Source organism: Catharus ustulatus, chromosome 3, assembly GCF_009819885.2.
Source record: "Catharus ustulatus isolate bCatUst1 chromosome 3, bCatUst1.pri.v2, whole genome shotgun sequence".
NCBI classification, from domain to species: domain Eukaryota; kingdom Metazoa; phylum Chordata; class Aves; order Passeriformes; family Turdidae; genus Catharus; species Catharus ustulatus.
Window position 1 is genome coordinate 113,791,294 of NC_046223.1, and position 21,032 is coordinate 113,812,325.

General features: G+C 45.5%; 3 protein-coding genes and 1 pseudogene across 3 annotated transcripts; all 4 read left to right on the top strand.

Moving 5' to 3' along the window:
• The first annotated feature begins 3,435 nt into the window (after positions 1 to 3,435).
• On the top strand, positions 3,436 to 4,667 carry LOC116994245 (taste receptor type 2 member 9-like). Its single transcript, XM_033055788.1, has one exon. The coding sequence runs from the start codon at positions 3,714 to 3,716 to the stop codon at positions 4,665 to 4,667; it is 954 nt and encodes a 317-aa protein (XP_032911679.1). The 5' UTR covers positions 3,436 to 3,713.
• A 4,420-nt stretch (positions 4,668 to 9,087) lies between these two features.
• LOC116994258 lies at positions 9,088 to 10,445 on the top strand (annotated as a pseudogene).
• A 3,287-nt stretch (positions 10,446 to 13,732) lies between these two features.
• LOC116994059 (taste receptor type 2 member 9-like) lies at positions 13,733 to 15,051 on the top strand. The gene has a single exon (XM_033055458.1). The coding sequence runs from the start codon at positions 14,104 to 14,106 to the stop codon at positions 15,049 to 15,051; it is 948 nt and encodes a 315-aa protein (XP_032911349.1). The 5' UTR covers positions 13,733 to 14,103.
• A 4,014-nt stretch (positions 15,052 to 19,065) lies between these two features.
• LOC116994058 (taste receptor type 2 member 9-like) lies at positions 19,066 to 20,301 on the top strand. Its single transcript, XM_033055457.1, has one exon. It carries the CDS (start codon positions 19,325 to 19,327, stop codon positions 20,276 to 20,278), a length of 954 nt encoding a protein of 317 aa, XP_032911348.1. The 5' UTR covers positions 19,066 to 19,324; the 3' UTR covers positions 20,279 to 20,301.
• The last annotated feature ends 731 nt before the right edge of the window (positions 20,302 to 21,032 follow it).

Sequence of the window (21,032 nt, forward strand, 5' to 3'; positions counted from 1 at the left end):
ACTCTACTACTAACTAGATAGTTAAGGCACACCAAGGAAAACAAAAAAGCAGGAAAAATGTTCCATCAATTAAAACAGAAATGAACCAAGGACTATCTGTGTGTGTGTCTGTGTGTGAGTGTGTCTGTGTGTGAGTGTGTCTGTATGTGAGTGTGTGAGTGTGTATCTGTGTGTTTAGGTGTGTGTGTAAAATGACAGCAAGAGCAAGGATGAAATGGAATATGGTCTCAAAGCACGACAGCTCTCAAAAGTACTTAACTTACATCTTAACAGTTTAGCAAAGGAATAGCACTAAACAGCATTTAATTTCAATGTTAGCTTATATTAAAATTATTTACAGGCCTAATGTACATATCTAAGGTACTTGAACATGTAAGAGAGCAGCATTTCTCTCATATTTGTCGCAACATATTCACATGTGTAGGCATAAAGACAGAAAGAGTCGGTGCAAAGTACCTCTGAAAAATTCCCCTCAAAGGCAGTAAAATACTCACTTTGGATGTCTTTACATGTCATCACCAGGCCAAGGGTAGATCCTTGAGTGGGGGGATCAGCCCAGGACTGGTTGTTTTTCAGAGATTCCCTGAGTGCAACAAACTTGAGAGTCCCGGCCATGAGAGGCCTGCTGGGGCCCAGGAGAGCTCAGAGGGTCTCATTGTGGTCCCTCAATTTTATTTATAGCGCTGCAAGGAGCAGTGCTTTAGTCATAATAGTTTTTCACCCTGGTTGCACTAGGGTTCCACACTCTTTCTTTGAAAGTGTGAGAACCAGAAATTGAAGCCATTCAGGCAAAGAAAACGCAAAAAGGGCCGCTCCTAAAATGCCCAGGATGTCCTCGGGCAGCAGCAGTTCCTGGGAGCAGGCACTGCTGCTGTTCTGACAGCTCTGGTGAGCTCAAGAGCAGCTGGGCCAGGAGCTGCTCAGCGAGGCCGAGGCCTCAGGAGCATTTCTCACATCACAGCCTGAAAAGGGGAGGGGGAAGCACCACCACAACCTCACTACCAAAACAAGACAAAGGCACCACCAGAGGCTACCAAAGAGACATTACACACTATTGCTTCCACCTTCATGTTCCATTTTTCTTCTGAGCAGAGCTTGTGCTGTTCTCCCAAAAGCAGGGGGTGGGTTTATCTCAAGGTCTTCTTTCTGGAGTTCCTGTCCTCATCTTTCTGGTCGAAGGCCATTCTTCTCCCTGGGACTGTGCTGTGCCAGTTGCTGCTCTCCACCTGAACAGCACAGTCCAGCACAGACACAGCTGCACTCACAGGGGCCCTTCTACAGGGTCAGAGGATTTGTCTTGCTCTGGCCAAAGCCCTGCTGCCAGCACCACTTGAGAAAACTCCGCAGTGTGTCCAGCGTGGTGCAGCCCCAACCTCCCCTCACAGGGACCCCCCTGGCCCCAGCACTCCCTGGATCCAGACATGGACATTCCAGGTGTAGATCTTGCCCAACAGAAGGCAAACTCCTCTTCCTGCAGGACTCTGAATTTGTAGGCAATCAGGGTTCTGGAATCTCTGTCAGAAATTCCATCCAGTATCTGGAATAATCAGTCTTTTTTTTTTTTTTTTTTATACAATATCTCTCCCATCAGTGCAATGCTCTTCCAGTTGAGAGCAGGGAGCAAAGCCAGCAGTTTCACACCAATGAGTTGCTGCACCATGTCTAATTTATGTAAAGTTATTTCACGAATACAAGCTGCACGGATTTTAAGCCGCATTTCCACGTTGTTGGCAACATTTAGGTCCTCATCCATACATAAGCCACAAAGGACTATTAGCCGCACTTTCGTTCATAGCGAGGATCTGTGTGCAACTTTCACAAATTTGCCAATTAGCAACAGAATCGCGGCATAGCGGGGTTTACTGGCTCGGGGCGGGGCCAGGCAGGCTCAACCTGCTCATGGTTGCGGACGGGGCCGGGTGGCCCAGCTCGGCGCTACAGCTCAACGGGGCCGCTCGGGGCCGGCCGGGCGGTGCTGCCGTGGTCGCCGCCAGCCTTGCTCGCCCCCCCCCCGCCACCTGCACCGTCACCGCCACGTTTGCTTGCCCCGGTCGGCACTGCAGGCCCCCACGCCACTGGGCTCCCCCACGCTGCTACCCACAGTTCTGCTGGGCTCCCCTGTGCTGCTAGCCCCGGTTCTGCTGAGCTTCCCTGGACTCCAAGCCCTGGTTCTGCCGGGCTTCCCCGCACCGCCTGGCTTCCCACTTCTGCCATGCTCCCCTGAGCCGCCGGGCTCTCCCACACTGCTGACCCTGCTTCTGCTGGCCTGCACTGCGCTGCTAGCCCTGGTTCTGCCGTGCTCCCCTGCACTGCTAGCCCCGGTTCAGTTGGGTTTCACCACGAAGTCGGGCTCTCCCGCCCTGCCAGTCCAGGCTCTGCCACCCGCCCCCCGCACCGCTGGCCCTGCCTCTGCCAGGCTTTCCCATCTCTGCTCCAGCTTGGCTTGGGGCTGCCCCGGGCTCTCACTTCCATGTTGGCAGTTTTTAGAATACTGTTAATATATTAGTCGCCCTGGAGTAGTAGCCGCACTTCCCGGTTTCCAAAAAAATTTTGGTGAAAATGGTGCGGCTTGTATTCATGAAATTTATGTATCATTTAGGACTCTCCATGTCATGAAAGAAGAAGAAAAGAGATGATGAAGAGAGAACGAGTTTGGCCTTTATCAGGCTCTGATGGAAACAATCCAGTCTGTGTGCACGGTCATTCAGATCCCAATAGAGCTGTGTGCCCATCCAGATGCATCAATCTCCATAAAGAGTCTGCTGCCACCTGAGTGGCACAAGGACATCTGAAATATGCAAACTGGATACAATCTTGTCCTTCTTGAGATGCTGGAGGGGATTGACAAGAAGCAGGAGCAGATATGTGTTTCAAGTACCTGATCAATATCCTCCTGATTTAAAAACCCAGCATTTGGGAACATGATTTTGTACTGTTGTTTTTTTTAAGGTCTCAGATTCCCCACACTGATCTCAGCCCAAACCCAGGCACAGTATGGTACTGCTGGAGTAACATTTTCATTTCAGGCTGCTGTACAAGCACAGATACTTCATCTTCAGAACAGTGGCAATAGAAATTATTTCCATTTTTCTCACAAGCATATGGAGAGAAGAAGACAAAAAGTAAAAGGTAAAACTGAAAATCCTAAACAATCTTCTCAATTCTGTCTGCAAAATCAGAGGAAAATCACATCACAACATAAAGCAGAAAACAGGAATTTCAGGAAATTAAAATTCTCTCCAAGACATGCTCTGCCCAACATCAACATCAAAAATTAGCAAAAGAAATATTACTTTTAATCAGTATATCCAAAATTAACTTGTTCATTGTAGGTGACAAAGGGACACAGGCACACAGGTCTGCAAGCCTGACACTCATAAAACAGGGATCAGTCTCACAAGAACAACATCCTCCACTGCAGAAAACCATCTCTGCTCTTTGTGTCACCCAACACAGCCCCCCTGAAGCAACATTCAAATAGTCAAGAGTGACACTGGCCCCGGGTAAGGGGATACCCAGCACATTTACATCCCTGCACCTGCCCTGCTCCCAGCAGCAGCGCCACCAAAATCCCCCCAGCAGCAGCAGCAGCAGCAGCTCTATAAAGCTCCTCTTGCCATCCCTGACACTCCAGCAACAGCAGCCACTGAGCTGCCTCAGGCACTGCTGCCACAGCCCCCTTGGCCAGCACAGCTCTGCTCCCCAGCTCCACCATGGAAGCTTGTCACTCTCCACACCAATCCAATGTCACTTCATCTGAGGCCACAGCTGTGGCCATCATCACCCTGGAGGCATTTGCTGGCGTGTGGATAAATGCTTTCATCGTTTGTGTGCTTGGCATTGGCTGGGTCAGAAAGAAAACCCTGAACTCTAATGAGAAGATCTTGATGCATCTCAGCTGCTCCAGGATTTCCTTTTACTGCTCCTCATGGGTGTACAGCTTCCTTTCTATAATTTATCCAAATTACCATAAGGTTCACACCGGACTTCAACTGCTTACATCATTTGCAACCTTTTTTAATTATTCCAGCTTGTGGGTGTCAGCCTGTCTTTGTGTTTTTTATTGCATAAAAATTGCCAATTTCAGGAATAGGTTCTTCATCTTCCTGAAAGTAAAAATTGACAGGATGGTGCCGTGGCTCTTGTTGGGGTCTGGGATTTTAGCCTTGGCTATGAGCATCATAACGTATGATTTCAATGAAATTGTGCAGAGTAACAACCTCAATATCACCTGCTTTAGAAATTTTCTGGAAGAAAGTATCAGAAAGGATAAGCTGTTTTTCTCTTCTTTTTTTCTCCTTGGCTTTGGATATGCTGTTTCATTCATGGCAGTCATCTTTTCTGCTGTTTTCCTCCTCTTTTCTCTCTGGAAACACAAACAAAAAATGCAGACAAACTCCATGAAGGACCTCAGCGTGGAAGCCCACATCAGAGCCATGAAATCTATTCTCTCCTTCTTAGTGATGTACAGCATCAACTTTGTATGTTTGGTTTTGATATTATTTTATATCATGGCAAATGTAAATATTGTGACAATTCTTGCAAACATCTATGTGTATGGTTTTCCAGGTGTTCATTCAGTTGTTCTGATTTTAAGCAATCCCCAGCTGGAAAAGGCACTGTTAAAGACTCTTTCCTGTGTGAAGTGTGAGTTTTGCATCAAGTAGGAAGAGCGAGAAAAGCTGGAACCCATGCAAATTGTTGGTCTTTCACTTCAGAAAATAATTTATTTTCTAATGCATCTGTAATGCAGCACTTCAGGCACTGTAGATTACGCTGATATTCACTCTTCATCTTTTAAGTTAAGAAAATGCCATTCATATTTACTGAGTTAAATGATTGTGAGTTAGATACATTATTATAATTATATTTAGATTTAGCTACATCTTGGAGACACATTTTTGTTATTAACAAAGTCATTTAGCCCTGATTTTAGGAAGGATGCCTAACCCCCTGTGTGCTGAAGGGATTAATGGGGGCATGAGAGTCTGCTGGTGGGCTGATGGATGATCAGGCAGAGGCCCTTTAGCTCTGCCTGAGCCCAGTGGAAGAGGCAGTGATGCTAATGAAGTGTTCAGCCCCTGCCCAAGACCCACAGCCTTTGCAATCAGAACCCTTGGTGTCCCTCATTTCCACATCAGCTGCCTGCCCACCACCATTTACCATGGCAGCAAGAGGGGATTTGGAGTGCAGCCTCAGCTGCACTTCTCCCAAAAGGATCCATTTGGCATTTGAAATCCTCCCTGGCAGAGGATATGACCCCACTGTGCAGACAGGACATCAGGATTGCTTTGCTCCCCTCCCCAAAGCAGGGAACACCTCTTTGTTAACATTTTCTCTGCAACTCTGTCAGAATGTACACTTCTGAAATTCTGTTTATAGGCTGAACTGATGGTAAAAATGAGTTTAAATAATTATGCACAGATTTTTTTGTTTAGGAGGTTTTTTGGTTTACATATATTTCAATCTAATCCATTGAGTGTGTTTATGAATGGCAATGATTCCAAATTTGTATTTCTACAATAAAATGCATTATTTGTAATTCTGAGATTCTGTAAAAGATCTTATTTGAACAAGACAAGAGGTACATGATGCATTTACGATAATCTGAAATCAAACAGAGTTGCAGCCAGACCCTTTGATCTCTGAGGCTCAGCAGAGGGTTTATTTTCTGTCAAAGTTCTATTCTGTAAATATAACAGAAATATATGAATCACTGATACACAAACCAGATGCAAAAAATATAATAACAATACTGCAAAGCTGCCAGAAACATTTTGATTTTCACTCATTGAATTGACTGAATGGAACCACAGGTTGATCTCTATTTTGGTTTACCTTGCTTCCTGCTGTGGCCCTGTGCTGTGGGATCTGTCATGGGCTGTATCAGTGTCTGGCAGTGGCCAATAGCTCTGGGTGAACATGCTGAGCCCTGGCCCTCACCAGAGGTGGTCACTGATGCACAAAGAGCGAGGCAGGAACAGCCCTGGGGAGCTCAGGGGGTGCAGAGCCCCCTTCCCACGCCAGCCCTGCGTGTCCTCTCTGCCCCACTGCCTGCAAGGACAGCATTCCCTGCTCTGTGGGACTGCTCTGCTGGCCTGCTTGGACCTGGGCATGAGATTGGCTTTGCCCAGTGCACTTTGGCTCAGTTCAATTCCCCAGGAACGTGGGTTTTGTGCACGGTGCAGCGTGCAATAATATCACAATTTCATCTCTCAATGACTGATGAGCAGATACATGGGGTGCCTGGGCCAGGTGCTGCAGCTGAGGGTCTGTGGGGTCACAGCAGGGCAAGGTCAAGGTGTCCCCATGCTGGGAAAAGCCAGTTCCAGGCACTCCAAGGGACCCAACACAGGACACTGCTCATCTCATCAGCGACTGTTGTGGCTCCTGTGGGAAAAGACAGGTCCTGAAGGACTGCAAGCCATGGCACTCAGCCGTGCTGGAGCAGGGCAAGAGTGCTGGAGACAACTTGTTAGGAACTGACCACAACCCCCATTCCTGGACCTCCTGTGCTGCTGAGGAGAGGAGGTGGTTGAGAATGTCAGAAGGAGTTCAATTGAGCTTGAGACTGCTGGGGCATGAGGATAAAAAATTCTAGTTCTGTGCATATTCTACATCATCCTTCTCTGTTTTCAATAGGCAATAAATTAAACTGGTTTTCCCTGTGTCGAGTCTGTTTTGTCTGTGAGAATAATTGGTGAGGGATTTCTCTGTCCTTATCTTGACTTCTGAGCAGATCCATCTTATTTGCCACGCTGCCCTGTTCCAGAGTGAGAGTGAAGGAGTGACTGAGTGGGGCTCTGAGAGCTGCCCAAGAACAACTCACCATGACAGGGGCTGCAAATGTGAAATAGTTCCAGTGTGAAGGAAAACATTCAGAGCACACAGCTCAGGGAGCAGCATCCATGTGAGCTGCAGCGTGTGGGGAAGTGCTGGCAGTCCCAAGCATGGTGCCAAGCCTTGCACAGCAAAGACCACAGGGACCTGTGGCACCAACCAGGTGACTGGACACTTAATACACTCCAATCATCATGGGCGTGCACTGGAAGGACACCAAATCCCAGGGATCCAAATGTTTGGGTTACCTCCTCAGAGGCACCCAGCATGGGCTGCTGCTGTGTTACTGTGCCATGATGAAAGTGCTTTAAAGATCCAGAGGCCTGAGACTCTACTATGGGAAACCTGGTGCCAAGCTGGGGAGGAAACCTGGTCTGGCTCTGCCTGTGGTGTGTGCAGGCAGTGCAGTGGGGCAGCTGCCCACTCTGAAGGGGCTTTGGTCCCAGCAGGGACAGTCTCTGATGGCAGGGTGTGACTGTCAGAGGGCCTCCTGGCTGCTGAAACAGGAAAATTTCCTTCACACCTTCGTGAACAGAGCAGAACCTGAACTGGTCATTGATTTCACCAGTTCAGGTTCAGAGGTTCATTGTACCTCATTCCCAGTGCCAACTGTGCAATTCTCATCTCACCTACAAAAAGCTTCCTTCCTGCTTCTGAATTCAGAGATACAACCATTTAGGCCAGAGCAACCTCTCAACCATTCCAATATCTCTTTGTCCAAAGACCACCAGGCCCTCTCACCAAACTGTCCAACTCTCCTTAAACAGCAACTGCCCAGAAACAGTAAACAAATAAGGAAAGCCACTTTATGACATGCCAATCCACCTTCTGTAGCCACAAAGGATTTGGAGTTGAATTAATATTTCCATATCAAGCATAACACCTGCCCTGAGGAGATTGCCTTTTCTTTTCCAGGATTGTATCCTGGAACAATTGTGGCCTTCTGGGCATTGAAGGCCAGGTATGGATGGAATGGATTTGTTCAGAAGAAACTGGGCAACTAAAAGCCTAACAGGTTGGCTAACCAAGGCTCATCATCTGGGATTTCCTAGAGTAAAGAAGGAAAACAAGGATTCTGGAGACGGAAGGTGTTCATCCAAAACCAAATTCAGATGAAGGAATGCACTGTGAGTGTGATGTTTCTCAGATCCCAGTACAGCTCTGTGGCTCTCCATATGCAAAAAATCAGAGGTCTGATGCATTTTGAGATGCACAAGGGTATCCAAAAAATCCACATAAGGTGGTAGATACAACATCCTGGAGATGCCCTATCCTTCTTGAGTGGTGCCACAGGGGATGGATTTGAACAAAAAGCAGACCCCTGTCTTTCAAGCACCTGATCCATATCTTCTTGATCTGAAAGCCCAGCATTGGATACTCTGATTTCTACAAGTCTTTATTTGTTTTAAGAAACCAGATTCTCCACACAGAGTTGATTCCAAGCCATAGCCACGGTGTGGTCCTGTTATTGTAACATTTTGTCCTGGTTCTGACCAGGACAGGGTTAATTTCTGCAGTAGCCAAGAGAGGGCAGGGTCAGTGCTCCGGGGTTATTCTCTATGATCTCATTGACCAGGGGCAAGGGAAAGGGTTTCCCGTCAGGGGAGAAGGGGTTCCTTCTGATATAGTCTATTACTGAGGTGTTATTTCCATGATAATAATCTCTTATATCCTCTGGCATCAGTACACTTACTGTTACTGTTAATTTCCTTATTGCATTGTTTTTCTCACTAAATTGTCCTTATCTTAAACCATTTTTTTTTCCATTTTTACCTTGAATTCTCCTCTCCAAAGAGGAGAAGGAAGGTGGGAAAAAGAGGAGTGAAAGAGAGTGGCAGTGTGGTTTGGAGAGTTGAAGGGGGCCACTGAACTGGGGATGACCATTGTGAAAATACAAGAAATATTCATTTAATGTTTCTGTACAAGTACTGACCGAGCACAGACATCACACCTTCACAATTGTTCTAAGAGAAGTAAATTCCATTTTTATCACCAGCATATGGAGAGAAAAGAAAGAAAGCAGTAAACAAACTCTGAAAATTCTAAACCATGTTTTCTGTCACAAAACCAGCGAAAAATCACATCAAATCATAAAGCAGACAACAGGAATATCAAGAAATCAAAATTCTCTCAAGGAAATGCTCTGCCCATCATCATCATCAAAAATTAGCAAAAGAAATCCTTTTTTCAATTAGTGTATCCAAAGCTAAATGGATGATTGGAGGTGACAAAGGGACACAGGAACCCAGGTGCTGAAGCCTGACACTGATCAAACAGAGATCAGTCTCAAAAGCACAACACTCCCCACTGCAGAAAAACATCTCTGCTGTTTGTGTCACCCAACACAGCCCCCCTGAAGCAACATTCAAATAGTCAGGAGTGACACTGGCCCCGGGTAAGGGGATACCCAGCACATTTACATCCCTGCACCTGCCCTGCTCCCAGCAGCAGCGCCACCAAAATCCCCCCCAGCACCAGCAGCAGCAGCAGCAGCAGCAGCAGCAGCAGCTCTATAAAGCTCCTCTTGCCATCCCTGACACTCCAGCAACAGCAGCCACTGAGCTGCCTCAGGCACTGCTGCCACAGCCCCCTTGGCCAGCACAGCTCTGCTCCCCAGTTCCACCATGGAAGCTTGTCACTCTCCACACCAATCCAATGTCACTTCATACGGGGCCACAGCTTTGGCCATCATCACCCTGGAGGCATTTGCTGGCGTGTGGATAAATGCTTTCATCTTTTGTGTGCTTTGCATTGGCTGGGTCAAAAAGAAAACCCTGAACTCTAATGAGAAGATCTTGCTTCTTCTGGGATGCTCCAGGATTTACTTTTACTGCTTCTCATGGGTATACAGTTTCCTCTATATAATTTATCCAAATTACATTCATCTTCACACCGAACTTCAACTAATTACTTCTTTTCAAAACTTTTTTAATTATTCAAACTTATGGATTTCAGCCTGTCTTTGTGCTTTTTATTGCATAAAAATTGCCAATTTCAGGAATAGCTTCTTCACCTATCTGAAAGCAAAAATTGACAAGATGGTGCCATGGCTCTTGTTGGGGTCTGGGGTTTTAGCCTTGGCAATGGGCATCGTTGCCTATGACATCACTGATACTATGCAGAAGAACAACATCAATGAAATTATGCAGAATAACGAACTCAATATCACCTGCCCTGGAAAATTTTAGGATGCAAATATCAGAATGGATAAATATTTTTCCACTTATTTTTTTCTCACTTGCTTTGGATATGCTGTTTCATTCATGGCAGTCATGCTATCTGCTGTTTTCCTTCTCTTTTCTCTCTGGAGTCACAAACGCAAGATGCAGACAAATTCCATGAAGGATCTCAGCATGGAAGCCCACATCAGAGCCATGAAATCTATTTTCTCCTTCTTAGTGATTTACAGCATGAACTTTGTATGTTTTACCTTAACAATACTTTACATAATGAAGAATGAAATTATCATCCCTCTTCTGCTATCCATTTACATGCATGCTTTTCCAGGTGTTCATTCAGTTGTTCTGATTTTCAGCAACCTCAAGCTAGAAAAGGCACTACTAAAGATTCTCTCCTGTGTGAAGTGTGAGTTTTGCATCAAGTAGGAACTGTGAGAAAAGCTGGAATCCATACAAATTTGTGATTTTTCAATGTAGAAAACAAGGAAGTTAATTTCTAATCCAGCTCTTCAGGCAGTGTAGATGATACAGATGTTCACTCTTCAACATCTAAATTATTTACTGAATTAAATGATTGTGAGTTAAATGTATAATTGTTGTATTGAGATTTAGCTACATCTTGGAGACACATTTTTGTTATTAACAAAGTCATTTAGCCCTGATTTTAGGAAGGATGCCTAACCCCCTGTGTGGTGAAGGGATTAATGGGGGTATGAGAGTCTGCTGGTGGGCTGATGGATGATCAGGCAGAGGCCCTTTAGCTCTGCCTGAGCCCAGTGCAAGAGGCAGTGATGCTAATGAAGTGTTCAGCCCCTGCCCAAGACCCACAGCCTTTGCAATCAGAATCCTTGGTGTCCCTCATTTCCACATCAGCTGCCTGCCCACCACCATTTACCATGGCAGCAAGAGGGGATTTGGAGTGCAACCTCAGCTGCACTTCTCCCAAAAGGATCCATTTGGCATTTGAAATCCTCCCTGGCAGAGGATGAGAATATGACCCCATTGTGCAGACAGGACATCAGGATTGCTTTGCTCCCCTCCCCAAAGCAGGGAACATCTCTTTGTTAACATTTTCTCTTCAACTCTGTCAGATTGTACCATATTGAAATTCTCTTTGCACTACTAACTGATGGTAAAGTTATGATTAATTAATTACACACAGATTTTTTTTTTTGTTTAGGAGGCTTTTTTTTCGACATATATTTAGAACTAATTCATTGAGTGTGTTTATGAATGGCAAAGATTCCAAATTTGTATTTCTACAAAAAAATGCATTGTTTGTGATTCTGAGATTCTGTAAATGATCTTATTTGAACAAGACAAGAGTAACATGATGACTTTGCGATAATCTGAAATTAAACTGAACTGCACCCAGACACTTTGATCTCTGAGGACCAGCAGAGGATTTATTTTCTGCCAAATTTCTATACTGTTAATGTAAAAGAAAAATATGAAACACTGATACAAACACTGGATGCAAAAAATATAATAACAAAAATGCAATACTGCCACAAACATTTAGATTTTAACAGATTGTATTGACGGAATAAAACCACAGGTTGATCTCTATTTTGATTTACCTTGCTTCCTGCTGTGGCCCTGTGCTGTGGGATCTGTCATGGGCTGTATCAGTGTCTGGCAGTGGCCAATAGCTCTGGGTGAACATGCTGAGCCCTGGCCCTCACCAGAGGTGGTCACTGATGCACAAAGAGCGAGGCAGGAACAGCCCTGGGGAGCTCAGGGGGTGCAGAGCCCCCTTCCCATGCCAGCCCTGCGTGTCCTCTCTGCCCCACTGCCTGCAAGGACAGCATTCCCTGCTCTGTGGGACTGCTCTGCTGGCCTGCTTGGACCTGGGCATGAGATTGGCTTTGCCCAGTGCACTCTGGCTCACTAAAACACCCAGGTAACAGGCTTTGCTCTGGATCAGGGAACAGCAAGAGGAGGAAGGAATGGAGGAAACAACTTGTTAAGAACTGCTTGCAACCCCTATTCGAGTTCCCTCTGTGCTGCTGTGGGAGTGGAGTTGGAGGAGCTGAGGATGGAGGAGTGAAGTTGAGCCTGGCATGAAAGAGTGGCAGAGGCATTTTAATCAGGTTTTCTATTTTTTCCTCATTACCTGACTCTATATTCTAGATGCAAATAAATTAAATTCATCAAATACGCTTTGTCCTTGACAGTAACTGCTGAGTGATCTCCCTGCCATTTTCTTGATCCATGAGCTTTTTCATCCTGTCTTTCACCCCTACCCTACATGTGTGTGAGACAGAAGGAACAGCTGGGTGGAGGTCTGGCTGCTCCCTAAGGTCAACCCACCACAGCAGGTGGTGAAACATGAAATAGTTCCAGCCTGAACACAGCACAACCTGAACTGGTCACTTCTGTCACCAGCTCAGGCCCAGAGGCAGATCTTAAGCATCTCTTCTGGACACAACTCCCAGGGAAAGGCATGGAAAGCACAAGGAACAACCACACCTCCCTTCTTCACCTGCTACTGCTCATGAACCTCATCCTTGAAACTGACAGCCCTGTCCACTTAATCAGGAAAGTCCATCTTATTCCCTCCATACAGCGCAACATCATCCCTTACATCCTCACATGCCACAAGACTCAGCAGGCACAAGCCAGCACCTTGCATGTGCTACCACACAAAACACCAGAGCCCCAGCAAAGCACACTGCACATCCCTTCTTGCATTGCTGTCAAGTCCCTGACAATGTGACACCCAGCTCAGCGTCACTGCCCTGTGCACCAGCCCCACTCAGCTGGCACTGCAGGGGACAGGGTGTCCATCAGCACAGCCCCACTGCCCAGCCCATGGGGACAGATGCAGGATGTGCCTGGCTTGGGGAAGGTGACACATGAGAGATGTCAGAAGTCAATGGGAATGGCTGCCCAGTGCTGGCACGTTATGGAAAACTGCTTTGGGTCTCATTCCAAGTCCTCAGGGCTGTTTAAAAAAAAAAAGAACTTTTGTGTTTGTAGTATAAATATTCACATAACAAACTGCTGACACTTATATCTCAGAGAAAACATGGCGATAAACATTATGAAGAGAGAAAATGCTGGAGATTCATTCCCTGTAACCATAGCACTCTTTGTTGGGTTTGCATTTTGAATGGTTCCACCAGAGCATCAGATGAGATCTCCTTGGTTACTGTGGTCCTGATGTGCAAGGCCAAATGGGACAGGTCCTGTACTAACCCAAAGTGAATGGGCAGTCCATGCCCTACAGAGCTTGACTGAAATTGCCTGTTAAAAACCTCACAGATTTCAGGATCTAAATTCATTTGGATACTTCAGGTCACTTCAGTGTGTGAAAAAATCAGCATTGTACCATCCTTTAAATCCCTCACTTTCACAGCAGATTAGGTTGGAACCTTGGCACAGTGACTTGTCCCAATTTTTACCCTTTTTCTTCCATATGCTCCACCTTCTCTCTGTAAATAAATTCCAGTTTTACTTTCTGTGTCTGCCCTCACATGCCCCAATAAGTGGCCCGTCACTTCCTCTTAAGGCAATGCCATTGGTAAAAGTAACATGGATTTCACAGCCTGTGGAGGACCAAAATCAACTAATTTTCTTGCATCATGGATGAACTTTGCAGCTCCTAGACTCTAAAATGAAAAAAGGCAGTGAGTACCCTGACAGTTCTCTCCAGAGCACAGTCAGGGCTTTGGATAACTGTTAGAGATGGGCAAAGGACAGAAGAACCCAGGTGCTGAAGCCTGACACTGATCAAACAGAGATCAGTCTCAAAAGCACAACACTCCCCACTGCAGAAAAACATCTCTGCTGTTTGTGTCACCCAACACAGCCCCCCTGAAGCAACATTCAAATAGTCAAGAGTGACACTGGCCCCGGGTAAGGGGATACCCAGCACATTTACATCCCTGCACCTGCCCTGCTCCCAGCAGCAGCGCCACCAAAATCCCCCCCAGCAGCAGCAGCAGCAGCAGCAGCAGTAGCAGCTCTATAAAGCTCCTCTTGCCATCCCTGACACTCCAGCAACAGCAGCCACTGAGCTGCCTCAGGCACTGCTGCCACAGCCCCCTTGGCCAGCACAGCTCTGCTCCCCAGCTCCACCATGGAAGCTTGTCACTCTCCACACCAATCCAATGTCACCACATATGGGGACGCAACTGTGGCCATCATCACCCTGGAGGCATTTGCTGGCATGTGGATAAATGCTTTCATCGTTTGTGTGCTCTGCATTGACTGGGTTAAAAAGAAAACTCTGAACTCTAATGAGAAGATCTTGCTGCTGCTGGGATGCTCCAGGTTTTGGTATTTAGGCATCTCATGGCTATATTCTTTTCTTTTAATAATATATCCCTATTGCTTTTGTGTTCCTCTCCTACTTGAATCTCTTGCAGGTTTTCAAAGCTTTTTTGATTGCTCAAACATATGGCTCTCAGCTTGTCTTTGTGTTTTTTACTGTATAAAAATTGCCATTTTCAGGAACAGCTTCTTCATCTACCTGAAACTAAAAATTGACAAGATTGTTCCATGGCTCTTGTTAGGATCTGTGCTTTTGGCATTTATTTTCAGCATTCTTGTCTACCACATCTCCAATGAAACACAGTGTAACAATCGCAATTACAGCAGTCAAGGGTATTATCTGAAACACATTATCAGACTGGAAGAACATTTACTGCCTATTGTTTTTGTCATAGGATTTTCCACTTCATTAACAGCAGTCGTCTTTTCTGCTCTTTTCCTTCTCTTTTCTCTATGGAGACACAAATGCAAGATGCAGACAAACTCCATGAAGAACCCCAGCATGGAAGCCCATGTCAAAGCCATGAAATCTATTCTCTCCTTCTTACTAATGTACAGCATCAACTTTGTATTTTTTATTTTGACACTGATTTATGCAAGGAAGAAAGAAAATCATGTGGCTTTTCTTATTTTTGTATTTCTCTATGCTTTTCCAGGTGTTCATACCCTTATTCTGATTTGCAGCAATCCAAAGGTGGAAAAGGCACTGATAAGAATTCTATCCTGTGTCAAGTGCAAGTTTTGCATGAGGTAGGGACTCCAGTAAAAACTGGAGACCATGCAAAATATTAATATTTCATTAGAAGACACAAGTCAATTTCTCTCTAATAGAAATCTCCTGGTAGATGATCCTTAAGTTCTCTTTTTACCGCTCAAGTTAAGAATAAATCTTTCAAGTTCTTTGAATCAAATTAATATGACTTAGATTATTGTTAGCAGTTCATTTAGGTAATTTAGATAATTCATTCAGGTAATTCTTTGAGTTCAATTCTTGTCAATGACAAATTCATTTAGACCTGATACATGGGAGGGATGTCAAGGGGCAGTAACAGCACTGCAAACCTTCCTCAAAAGCTTTGGCATTTGCTGTTTGAAAAATGGCTGCATCAGGTCATTTGGGTTTGGGATTACAGCACCAGGTTTATTTGTGTTTGGGTTTACATTTCTTTCTACTATGTCTCTGTCTTTTGCAATATTAACACTTGTAACACTGGGTGGGGTGGGTGCAACTTGAAAGACTGCAGCCTATGGAGACCCCATGTAGGAGCAGACTGTCCATGCTGAGGGACTGCAGCCCATGGATGGGATCCACACTTGAGCAGGGAAGAGAGCGTGAAGAGGAAGGACTGGAAGAGACAACTTGTATGGACTGACCACAACCCTCATTCCCCATCGCCCCGTGCCACTGAGGCAGAGGAAGTGGAGAAACAAGGAATGAAAGAGGGAATTTTGACATGTGAAGATGAAGAGGTGAAGGCAAAAGGTTGTAATTTTGTGTTTGTTCCTCATTATGCTTCTGCATTATCAATAGCCAATAAACCAAATTCATTTTTCTCAACTCAAGTCTTTTTTCTCCATGCAGTAACAGCTTCTCTTCCACCCCGGCCTATTGTGTAGCAAGAATGAAGGAGCAGCTGGGTGGGGACATGGCACCTGCCCAAGCTCAACAACGTGCCCATTCTCATGAAATAATTCCAGAACAAACAGAGCAGAATCTGATTTGTTCACTTCTGTCACCAGCTTGGGCACAGAGGGACATCTTACCCTATGCCTGGTGCTAATGGTGAATTTTCCATCCATTCTTGGCAAGGTTTGTTTGGCCTCCTCTTCTCCCAGGAGGAAAATAATCTGCCAGTGCTGGAGAGCAAACATCTGAGGCTCCCTCAGGTGAGGGAGGTGCTAAAGCCCAAGATCTTATGGAGACAGCATTCCCCTCAGCAGAGGCAAAAAAGGGGTTGGGGACCCTGCTGAAAGCAAGGCAGTGTTCCAACACTCTTGTAAGTCACAGAGACATGAAAGAAGTGATGGACACCTGGTCCCTTTAGCTGGGCCAGGAATGGGATTTGGGGCCTGTTAGACCCACGTGTCCAGAGACAGCCCAACATCAACATCTCCCCTTCAGCCAGAAGAAGCAGCTATAGCCCTGATACAAATTAGTGTTTGAGATTGCTTCAAAAATCACTGGCAAGTGTGTCAGTAAAATTCAGATTTAATAATAAGCAAGAGCATGATGAAGTTTGTTGGGCAGATTCACTCTACTACTAACTAGATAGTTAAGGCACACCAAGGTAAACAAAAAACCAGGAAAAATGTTCCATCAATCAAAACAGAAATGAACCAAGGAATATCTGTGTGTGAGTGTGTCTTTGTATGTCTGTGTGTTTAGATGTGTGTGTGTAAAATGACAGAAAGTGCAAGGATAAAATGGAACATGGCCTCAAAGCTTAACAGCACTCAAAAGTACTTAACTTACATCTTAACAGATTAGGAAAGGAATAGCACTAAACAGCATTTAATTTGGCTGTTAGCTTATAGTAAACTTATTTACAGGTCGAATTTAAATATCTAAGGTACTTAAACATCTAAGAGAGCAGCATTTCTCTCATATTTGTCACAATATATTCACATGTGTAGGCACAAAGACAGAAAGAGTCGGTGCAAAGTACCTGTGAAAAATTCCCCTCAAAGGCAGTAAAATACTCACTTTGGATGTCTTTACATGTCATCACCAGGCCAAGGGTAGAGCCTTGAGTGGAGGGATCAGCTCAGGACTGGTTGATTTTCAGGGATTCCCTGAGTGCAGCAAACTGGAGAGTCCCGGCCATGAGAGGCCTGCTGGGGCCCAGGAGAGCTCAGAGGGTCTCATTGTGGTCCCTCAATTTTATTTATAGCGCTGCAAGGAGCTGGGCTTTAGTCATAACAGTGTTTCACCCTGGCTGCACTTCGGTTCCACACTCTTTCTTTGAAAGTGTGAGAACCAGAAAGTGAAGCCATTCAGGCAAAGAAAACCCAAAAAGGGCCGCTCCTAAAACGCCCAGGATGTCATCGGGCAGCAGCAGTTCCTGGGAGCAGGCACTGCTGCTGTTCTGACAGCTCTGGTGAGCTCAAGAGCAGCTGGGCCAGGAGCTGCTCAGCGAGGCCGAGGCCTCAGGAGCATTTCTCAGATCACAGCCTGAAAAGGGGAGGGGGAAGCACCACCACAACCTCACTACCAAAACAAGACAAAGGCACCACCAGAGGCTACCAAAGAGACACTACACACTGTTGCTTCCACCTTCATGTTCCATTTTCCTTCTGAGCAGAGCTTGTGCTGTTCTCCCAAAAGCAGGGGTGGGTTTATCTCAAGGTCTTCTTTCTGGAGTTCCTGTCCTCATCTTTCTGGTCTCAGGCCATTCTTCTCACTGGGACTGTGCTGTGCCAGTTGCTGCTCTCCACCTGAACAGCACAGTCCAGCACAGGCACAGCTGCACTCACAGGGGCCCTTCTACAGGGTCAGAGGATTTGTCTTGCCCTGCTCAAAGCCCTGCTGCCAGCACCACTTGAGAAAACTCCGCAGTGTGTCCAGCGTGGGGCAGCCCCAACCTCCCCTCACAGGGACCCCCCTGGCCCCAGCACTGCCTGGATCCAGACATGGACATTCCAGGTGTAGATCTTGCCCAAGAGAAGGCAAACTCCTCTTCCTGCAGGACTCTGAATTTGTAGGCACTCAGGGTTCTGGAATCTCTGTCAGAAATTCCATCCAGTACCAGGAAAAATGTGTCTTTATTTTTTTTTAATACAATAGCTCCGTCCCACCAGTGCAATGCTCTTCCAGCTGAGAAGAGGGAGCAAAGCCAGCAGTTTCACACCGAAGGGCTGCTGCACCATGTCAAATTTATGTACCATTTAGGACTCCCCATGTCATAAAAGGAGAAGGAAATAGACGATGAAGAGAGAACGAGTTTGGCCTTTATCAAGCTCTGATGGAAACAATCCAGTCTGTGTGCACTGTCATTCAGATCCCAATAGAGCTGTGTGCCCATCCTGATGCATCAATCTCCATAAAGGGTCTGCTGCCACCTGAGTGGCACAAGCACATCTGAAATATGCACACTGGATACAATCTTGTCCTTCTTGAGATGCAGGAGGTGATTGATAAGAAGCAGGAGCAGATGTGTATTTCAAGTACCTGATCCATATCCTCCTGACTTGCAAACCCAGCATTTGGGAACATGATTTTGTACTGTTGTTATTTTTAAAGGCACCAGATTCCTCACACTGAGCTGAGGCCTAACCCAGGCTCAGTATGGTCCTGCTGGAGTTACGTTTTCATTTCAGGCTGCTGTACAAGCACAGACACTTCATCTTCAGAACAGTGGTAGTAGAAATTATTTCCATTTTTCTCACAAAGATATGGAGAGAAGAAGACAGAAAGTAGAAGAAAAAAAATGAAAATTCAGAACAATGTTCTCAATTCTGTCAGCAAAATCAGAGGAAAATCACATCACAACATAAAGCAGACAACAGGAATATCAGGAAATTCAAATTCTGACAAGGCAATGCTCTGCCCAAGACCAACATCAAAAATTAGCAAAAGAAATATTACTTTTAATTAGTATATCCAAAATTAACTTGTTCATTGTAGGTGACAAAGGGACACAAGCACCCAGGTGCTGAAGCCTGACACTGATCAAACAGAGATCAGTCTCAAAAGCACAACACTCTCCACTGCACAAAAACATCTCTGCTCTTTGTGTCACCCAACACAGCCCCTCTGAAGCTGCATTCAAATAGTCAAGAGTGACACTGGCCCCGGGTAAGGGGATACCCAGCACATTTACATCCCTGCACCTGCCCTGCTCCCAGCAGCAGCGGCACCAAAATCCCCCCCAGCACCAGCAGCAGCACCAGCAGCAGCAGCAGCATCAGCAGCTCTATAAAGCTCCTCTTGCCATCCCTGACACTCCAGCAGCAGCAGCCACTGAGCTGCCTCAGGCACTGCTGCCACAGCCCCCTTGGCCAGCACAGCTCTGCTCCCCAGCTCCACCATGGAAGCTTGTCACTCTCCACACCAATCCAATGTCACTTCATACGGGACCACAGCTTTGGCCATCATCACCCTGGAGGCATTTGCTGGCGTGTGGATAAATGCTTTCATCGTTTGTGTGCTCTGCATTGACTGGGTCAAAAAGAAAACCCTGAACTCTAATGAGAAGATCTTGTTGGTGCTGGGATGCTGCAGAATTTCCTGTTTGGGCTTTGCATGGATACGCAAGTTCCTACCAATAATTTATCTCAACAACATTAATGTACACACTGAACTTCAACTGCTTCCATCATTTGCCAGGTTTTTTAATTATTTAAACTTGTGGGCTTCAGCTTGCCTTTGTGTTTTTTATTGCATAAAAATTGCCAATTTCAGGAACAGCTTCTTCATCTACCTGAAAGCAAAAATTGACAGGATGGTGCCCTGGCTCTTGTTGGGGTCTGGGATTTTAGCCTTCCTTATGGGCATTGTTACGTATGACATCAATGAATTTCAGCACAGTAACAACCTCACTGCCACCTGCCTTGAAAATTTTTGGAAAGCAACTATCAGAAAGGAAAATCGCTTTTTTATTTCATTTTTCCTTGCTGGGTTTGGATATGCCGTTTCATTCATGGCAGTCATCTTTTCTGCTGTTTTCCTTCTCTTCTCTCTCTGGAAACACAAACAAAAGATGCAGACAAACTCCATGAAGGACCTCAGCGTGGAAGCCCACATCAGAGCCATGAAATCTATTCTCTCCTTCTTAGTCATGTACAGCATCAACTTTCTATGTTTGGTTTTGACATTATTTTATGTCATGAAGAATGAAAATATAATGACACTTCTTATCTACATCTATCTGTTTGCTTTTCAAGGTGTTCATTCCCTTATTCTGATTTTCAGCAATCCCCAGCTGGAAAAGGCACTGCTAAAGATTCTCTCCTGTGTGAAGTGTGAGTTTTGCATCAAGTAGGAACTGTGAGAAAATCTGGAACCCATGCAAATTGTTGATTTTTCATTGTAGAAAACAACTAATTTAATTCCTAATCCAGCTCTCCAGGTAATGTAGATGATACTGATGTTCACTCTTCTACATCTAAGAAAATGTCGTTCATATCTACTGAGTTAAATGATTGTGAGTTAAATACATTATTATAATTATATTTAGATTTAGCTACATCTTGGAGACAAATTTCTGTTATTAACAAAGTCATTTAGCCCTGATTTTAGGAAGGATGCCTAAACCCCTGTGTGGTGAAGGGATTAATGGGGGCATGAGAGTCTGCTGGTGGGCTGATGGATGATCAGGCAGAGGCCCTTTAGCTCTGCCTGAGCCCAGTGGAAGAGGCAGTGATGCTAATGAAGTGTTCAGACCCTGCCCAAGACCCACAGCCTTTGCAATCAGAACCCTTGGTGTCCCTCATTTCCACATCAGCTGCCTGCCCACCACCATTTACCATGGCAGCAAGAGGGGATTTGGAGTGCAGCCTCAGCTGCACTTCTCCCAAAAGGATCCATTTGGCATTTGAAATCCTCCCTGGCAGAGGATGAGAATATGACCCCACTGTGCAGACAGGACATCAGGATTGCTTTGCTCCCCTCCCCAAAGCAGGGAACATCTCTTTGTTAACATTTTCTCTGCAACTCTGTCAGAATGTACTCTTGTGATATTCTGTTTATAGACTGAACTGAAGGTAAAAATTATCTTAAACAATTACTCACAGATT